Genomic DNA, 8,140 nt, shown 5'->3' on the forward strand with positions numbered 1-8,140 from the left:
ATTTTTAAAGAGGTAGGTCTATTTTGTCTATTACTTAGTAGTTACCACCACAAGACTTAGTAGTAAGACCACATGTCGCAATTTACGGCTATACCCAGAAATAACTGATAATTTCAACAATTAACTACCTTACTTAAATTTGAACAACTGCTCCGATTTTTTTCTTAAATTTGAACAACTTCTGCTTCCTTTTTGGAACTTTTTTTTCTTTCGATAGGTACAATGAAATGATCCTGAGTCGAACGACATTAAAAAAATTTACTTAGTAAATTTCATTGATTTTATGGAGAGATGAATTTGAGTACTATGCCAAAATTGATTTTACAAAAAAGATCTAGACCTACAAGTTCCTAAGACAGTTTCCCTGTTATCTCCCATGGTTTTGGATTCCCCCATAATGCCTGTTAAAAAACATACTGTATATAAGTCCCGCAAATTGCTATTGCGCTGGAACCATGTCGCATTAACATCGAAATGACGTCAGCCGAAATAAAAATATACCATCAGCTCGAAACTTCAGTCTAGTGCTGACGTCACTAAAATGGCAGCCACGCGCATTAGCAATTTGCGGGACTTAAATACAGTATGTTTTTTGTAACTAGTTTAGGTAGATCTCATGCGTGTTTTATAACCCCCAGGCGACTGAAACGAGGGTGGTATTAAGCAAATTAATTTACCACCTGACTGGAGTTGGCCAGCGCATGTCATTCGATTTGGAGCTGATGTTCAAGCAGTTGATTCTCAACGAACCGCACTATTCGCCCATGGGGACATTCAGTCTGCAGCGGTCGAATATTATAACAGTAATAAGTATTTTCATTCCACATTGTAAACAAACTGACCCTATCCGAAAATCTCGATTTTTCGACACCTGTGCCCATCTAAAAGATTTATCGAGCTTAAAAATCCTTTCCCCCCTTAAGAAAAAAGGTTCTGGATCAAACAGAAAGTACCTTATAGGTTTTCTTGACAGACACGACAGACGACGAAGTGATCGTATAAGAGTTCCTTTTGACGTACGGAACCCTTATAAAAAGGAGTCTATAGTATGAAAGCTATCTCGACCAAATAGATGATGCCCACAAGTTCATCTATGTGGCATTAGTAAAAAAGCCCGGTGCGAACTCGATTTTCCAGGGTCTTTTTTTCCAAAAATCCTTTCTTAGCGGATGCCTACGTCATAATAGATATCTACATGCCCAAATTTCAGCCCGATCCATCCAGTTGTTTGAGCTGTGCGTAGATAGATCTTTCCTTTTATACATTTAGATATACTTATAGAATGAATTTTTATTTTCAGGTAATCAGTGTCATTTCTACTTGCGCAGTCTACCTTGTGCAAATAACGAGTTAAATAATATCGATGATTAATACAACATAATATTATTATACTACGCGACAGGTCGGGAATATGCCGAATATATATATAGCCATTTCAGCATTTTACAATACCATATTCATAAATGATATTACATTAGGTGTTAAAGTATACCTAATAATATTGAATTAATTTACAGCTAATTGCAAAAGTGGAGGTGGAGGAGGTGTCCCCCGCCTCATACCCCGATTGCCACATTGCGGACTATACTTATCTAATTTATATTTTTAGCTTGTAGAAGTGAACAAAATAAAACAATTCGATTTTTTGCACTGTATATTTCACAGAAACATACTTTAGTCAATTTACGCTTACACCAAAAATGGAATAAAAAACCGCGTGCATCGCAACCTGAAACAAAAGAATAACATCTATTATTATTTATTAATCATACTATTCTTATTTTATCTATTTGGCACTGACATTACAATAAACTGCTTTAAAAAAATAGCAAGCATAAAAGCAGGTGGGTCACCTAATGTTAAGTGATTACCACCGTCCATGAACATTTGCAACACCAGAGGAAAGGCCCATGTATTGCTGGCCTTTCAGGAATCTAATGATCCACCCCTTGAATAATGCCATGTCACAGTTCAAAACAGTTATGAAACTTGTAAGTTGTTACAAGTTTCATAACTGTTTTGATGTTGGCAAACACAATGGATCGGAGACGGTCGAAGTGATACAGGGTATTCAAGAACCCCCAAAGTAGAAGAAAAACAAAAGGTTTCAAGTTTCAACTACAATGGCAGGCGTCAATGTAGGTAGGCTAATAAGCAACTAGGTATGTTTGATTTCACGTCACTTGTATCCTGAATCAACATCTGACAAATATTAGGCATATTAGATGTTGATTCAGGGTCAAACTGATAATTTCCTCACTCTAATTCAATCTGCTCATGTTGAAATCTAGCTTTTAAATAGAATATGATTTCACATACCTTCCTATGCTTAGTCAAAGAGACCGAAGCCCATGTCTTCATCGTCAGACTCTGAGTCTTCCTTCTTGGTCTCCTTCTCTTCTGCAATGAGATGAAACAATATGAGTAACAATATAACAACTTCATACTAATTAGGGTTCATACAAATAAGGTTGTCAGTAGTTTAAAGATACAGCACTGATTCTCAGTCGAAAGATGGTTAATTATATTCATCATAAAAGATAAAAAATTTAACTGTGATCTTGAATTCGGACATTGCACTGAAGTTTGACAGTTCCAAGACATATTCCACCCCAAAAGTTCAATGCTTAAAAAGCATGATGCTTTGTTTGTGAACTCGTCAACTTTAAAACTGAAGGTACACCTACTAAGCTTCTGAAATACATAAGCCATTTATCTTTAGAATGTCCTTATTCTAAAGATAAATGTCTTATGTACACTCCTGTGTATGGATAATGTTCTGGATGAAGTCCATTCTAAAAGAACTCGACATTCTGAGAAGACCTGTGCTCAGTAGTGAGCCAGGGATGGGGTAACGATGGTGGTTCTTACCTTTCTTCTCCTCAGCAGCCGCAGCGGCAGGCGCGGCGGCGGCGGCAGCAGGGGCTGCGCCTCCCGCTGGCATCGAGGACAGCTTCTCACGACCTGCAAAGTTATATTATCATTTTAAACACACGCAAATAGAATACGTGGCATATCAGGAGTGGGATCAGCATCAGTGAGAAATGTAACAGCATTTTTTTCAGACGAAAGATGGTGTATGTAGTTATATCATCATGATAAATTAAAACCTATGGTATAGAAGTTCACGCCAAGCTTATAGAAAGTTAATAAACTTGTGACATACACAATTAAACACAATGTACAGTCAAAACAGCACAGTTTACAACATTATACAGTTTACATAAGTGCTGTATGGGTTATAATGATCAATTTAAAGCATAAAGTTAACTAACACTGTTTTAAACCTATGTTTTTGTAACCAAATAAATGATATAATCATATGTACTTTCTCATTCATATTAGTAGACTGGACCACTTGGAAAGCGGAAAGTAGGCAGACCCAAGAAACGGTGGTCTCAAGACATTATAGTACTGGCTGGAAGAGATTGGATGTATGCTGCCCAAAACAGGAATAAGTGCAAAGAAATGGAGGAGGCTTTCATCCAGACTTTGGGATCCATCAAAGACTAACACTAACTTTTAATCTATTTACTAAAACAACTAACATTATTACAAAATAAGTAAACACATGAAGTTTGTAAAATGTAAATAAAAGGCTTATTATTATTATTAGTAGGATATTAACTAGCTTTGCACAGGTAGTCTTACATATTGATATGCAAAACCTTCGAGTAACGCTACCTATATTATTTCACATTGAATTTTGTTTACCGTTTCTTGAGTTAGTACTTCCAAAGTGTGAATAGACAGACAATGTGGCTAATTCCGTTGTACACAATCTCTAAACTAAACTAAAATGGCACGTCTAAATCTATTGCTATCCCTTTCATAATGTTGCTTGCGGAAAAGGATAGCACTAGATTTAGACCTGTTAATTTAGTTTAGTTAAGATATTGTGTACAAGAGAATCGGCCCCATTGTGGCTAATTCCTTTGTACACAATCTCTAAACTAAACTAAAATATCACGTCTAAACCTATTGCTATCCCTTTCATAATGTTGCTTGCGGAAAAGGAAAGCACTAGATTTAGACCTATTAATTTAGTTTAGTTTAGAGATTGTGTACTAGAGAATCGGCCCCATTGTGGCTAATTCCTTTGTACACAATCTCTAAACTAAACTAAAATATCTCGTCTAAATCTATTGCTATCCCTTTCATCATGTTGCTTGCGGAAAAGGAAAGCACTTGATTTAGACCTGTTAATTTAGTTTAGTTTAGAGATTGTGTACTAGGGAATCGGCCCCACTGATTGACTTTATTCTAATCAACAAAACACTACAAAACTCACCTTGCACCATCAAGTCCTCCACTGACTTTCCTTTGAGCTCATCGATGACTCTCTTTAGTTTGTCAGCGTCAGCTTCAATACCGACTGAGCTAAGGATCTTTTCCAGGTCCGCTGCAGCTGGGGATGGCTTGCCGCCCAGCACGGCTAACAAATACGCGGCCACGTAACGCATTCTGCAATAAAACACATTTGAGGTTACACTCCTTATCCACAATACATGTGTTGCTGCTAGTTAGCATTGACAGTTGCTTAGACTTGCTAAGTGAGACATTTATGTGAAGGATAGATGAGCTATGGCCTAGTGAAGAAAGGCTGTCAGTATGTAGAACTAGATGATGCCCACAGCTTTGACCGCATGATTTGTTAGGGCAAAAACATAAAGCTTGCATCCTTATCTACTTTTAGCATGGGAAAATAATGAATAGAGATCACCATATAAATAAATAAAACTAGGATTATATCACTAAAATATCTGTTACGAAGCATTAAAACTATCTGAAAACGTAGGTAGGTAAATATCTGAAGTGAGGCGCGAAAGAGGCAACAGCGGTCATAGCATAATATTGTTTTAATTGAATACCTGAATTCATTCGCACTTTAAGCTGTTAAAGCTTGTAAATAAATTTAGGCAAACAAAATTACATGTGTAATAATCATCGACACAACCAAAACATGTTTGATCACCGAATTCACTTGGGCGGGCACTGCACTTTAATCTAAGTTAATCTTGTAAAACTTTTAATTATTTTTGTTAATTCTGCATGAAACGGGTTACTGAATTCTTTTTTTCTGAAATTCATGTGGTATTTTATTAAAAATAACTTACTTTTAAGTCGTAAAGACACGAAACGTGTTGCGCCGTAAACAGACGTTTGCGAAAAAGAATTCACAGAAATCAGAAATGTCAAACTCAAATCACAAATGTCATGTCATCTACGTGATCTACGGAAACTAGGGAAATGTCAAACCATTTCAGTGTTGCATGATCTTAATTTCACTTTACCCAATGCTTAGTCTCAATTTATTTACCTTAGATTTTAAGTTTATTGGAAAAATAACCTTTTATTAATTACAACTTGCAGATTTTTATACTTTGATATTGCATTTTTATATATTGAAGTTTAAAGCCTCAATAGCTCAACGGGTAGAGGAGTGGACTGAAAACCTAAAGGTCGACGGTTCAAACCCCGGCTGTTGCACTATTGTCGTACCTACTCCTAGCACAAGCTTGACGCTTAGTTGGAGAGGAAAGGGGAATATAAGTCATTTTAACATAGCTAATATTCTTAAAAAAAAAAAAAACTAACTTGATGATTTTTTTTTGATTTCCAGTGCGATTAACTACCAAGCTTTAGTTTTAGCCTCCTAACTATTTTGGTAGTCAGCGCTATAAATTTTATTTAAGTACATAGATTGCAATTTGCAAGCAGTGGGATTAAATAAAATTTTTGTTTCATTCATTGTTCTGTACCTAAGATTGCCATTGGACATTATATTAACTAGTTAACTATAATAATTGAAGGCAAACTAGAAACTTGCCAACCATTGGGTTCGTTGACCTTAGCCCTAGTACTTTGAAAACCTTTCTATAGAGCGACCTTTAACTTTGCTCAGACTAATGAAGATACCTAGTATTAAAATGAGACAGATTAATATTATGTTTGTACAATGTATATAAGCAACTAGTTTATGCTCGCGACTTCGTCCGCATAAACTACACATTTTGAACCCTAATTTTACCCCCTTAGAGGTTGAATTTTCAAAAATCCTTTCTTAGCGGATGTCTACTTCATAATAGCTATCTGCATGCCAAATTTCAGACCGATCCGGTCAGTAGTTTGAGCTGTACGTTGATAGATTAGTCAGTCAGTCAGTCACCTTTTCGTTTTATATAATAAAGCAATAAGATCAGATTTTTCAAAGCTGCGGATGCTCGTTTGCAAACAATAAATTTCAATTTCCAATTTCAGATTCAAAATTTCTTTGTCATCGTTTTTCTTGTAAATTATGGCTTCCTTTACTAACACGGTTTTTAGAGAGATAAAGTTATTGATACACTAGTTAGGTACCTACTATTGTATGAAAAATGTTTAAAATTGTGTTGAAATTTTAAACACGTAATATTTTGAATGATAGACACAATGATAATCTACTTCTAATCTACTGCAATGAGTTTTAAATGTTTTTATTTTATGTAATTTGGGACTAGGTACCTAAACCATCATAATAATTACATCATCCAGGGTAAAACACCATGTAATGGCAATATTCAAACAAGAACAAAGGGGACACTAATTGACGGCAACGTTAGTTCAGATTTTTGTCACGCGCCAACATAGCCTTGTCGCACTTTATATGCACTATCTATTTGACAGATTACAGTGAGTATAACTTGGAGTATAACTTTAGAAACGTGTCAAAGTCATTGCGTGGCGGCGCCAAAGAGTATATTATAATCACTACGTTTGGCGCGGCGGTTCAAACGGAAGTTCAAGAGTATAATAATCACAAAGCAAAATAAGAAGAAGAAGAGTATAATAACTAATACTATTATGTATAATTATTATTATGGGAGTAAGAAGTAGGTAATATTTAGAGAGTACAAGGGATCCATGAAATAATAAACTATTGACATAAGAATGATAAAAACCTATTGACTACAAAAATTAATTATTGGTTTCGCTGTGTATGATTAAAATATTATGATAGGTACTAGATGATGCCCGCGACTTCATCCGCCTGGAATTAGGTTTTGGAAAATCCCGTTGGAACGCTTGAATATTCCGGGATAGAAAGTAGCCTCTTCCCCGGTACCTATACAAGCTATCTCTGTAGCAAATTTCGTCAAGATCGGTTGAACGGATGGGTCGTGAAAGGCTAGCAGATAGACAGACACACTTTTGCATTTATAATATGGATTATTAGGTATCATGCCTTGTATCTACGGTGTACCTAGATAAACCCCAAGATTGTTTTTTTTTGTTACAGATATACAAATTATTTACTGTTTCAAATCGAATTTATTTGCTGATTTTGCTTAGGGTTGCCAAAAATGTATATTTTAAATTATACGTGCGTTGACACATTGGTCCTGTAACGTGTCATATCAGGGAGACAGCATCGAGACCGGGAGACACAGCAGAAATGGCTGAAACTGATAAGCGGTGCACTTGTATGCCTCTCTTATCGAGAGTTATTTATACATTTTAGTTCCGTTTGCTGTGGATACCCTGGGAGTCTTAGTCCAAAAGAAAAATTTACGAGACATTTCACCTCGGTTAATCTCGTGACATCGCAGTCATCTGGTGACAAGAGCTGGCTACATGATTTGCACAAAGGATTAGTCTGGCTGTCCGGCGCGGAAATGTAGTTCTTGGCACCATTTCACGCGGGCATGATTTGCACAGTAAATTAGATAAGGCCTAGCGTTAAGATTTATTGTAATATTTTCGGTGTTTAAAAAAGTCATAATTAGGAAAACACTGAAGAGTTGTCAGCCCTACAAGAAACAATAAATTCGGGTACTACATTAATAACTCAGATATAATCGCGGATACCGGATTACGACATAAGCCAACAACTTATATTATTGACGTGGAATATTAATCGACCTATTTTGTTTTAATAAAATAATTGCGCAGATCTGTAGGTTACTTGACTAGAAATAAATTAGGTAGGTACGTTAAAGGGTATCACTAATTGATGGTGAAAGCGGTGCAGGACTTGCGCAATACTACCACATAATTACACCATGATTACAACAAACACACACACACACACACACACACAGAACACACACACACACACACACACACACACGCAGGCCTGCACGTATATGTGAATACATGC

At 36.1% G+C, this 8,140-nt stretch overlaps 1 protein-coding gene across 1 annotated transcript; it reads right to left on the reverse strand.

Moving 5' to 3' along the window:
- Positions 1–1,682: 1,682 nt before the first annotated feature.
- Positions 1,683–5,225, reverse strand: RpLP2 (ribosomal protein LP2). Its single transcript, XM_034971607.2, has 5 exons — positions 5,118–5,225; positions 4,292–4,464; positions 2,872–2,964; positions 2,320–2,400; positions 1,683–1,729 (listed from the first exon to the last, which is right to left on the reverse strand). Exons 2-4 carry the CDS (start codon positions 4,461–4,463, stop codon positions 2,330–2,332), a joined length of 336 nt encoding a protein of 111 aa, XP_034827498.1. The 5' UTR covers position 4,464; positions 5,118–5,225; the 3' UTR covers positions 1,683–1,729; positions 2,320–2,329.
- Between the last annotated feature and the right edge of the window lie 2,915 nt (positions 5,226–8,140).

Source organism: Maniola hyperantus, chromosome 9, assembly GCF_902806685.2.
Source record: "Maniola hyperantus chromosome 9, iAphHyp1.2, whole genome shotgun sequence".
Lineage (NCBI taxonomy): Eukaryota > Metazoa > Arthropoda > Insecta > Lepidoptera > Nymphalidae > Maniola > Maniola hyperantus.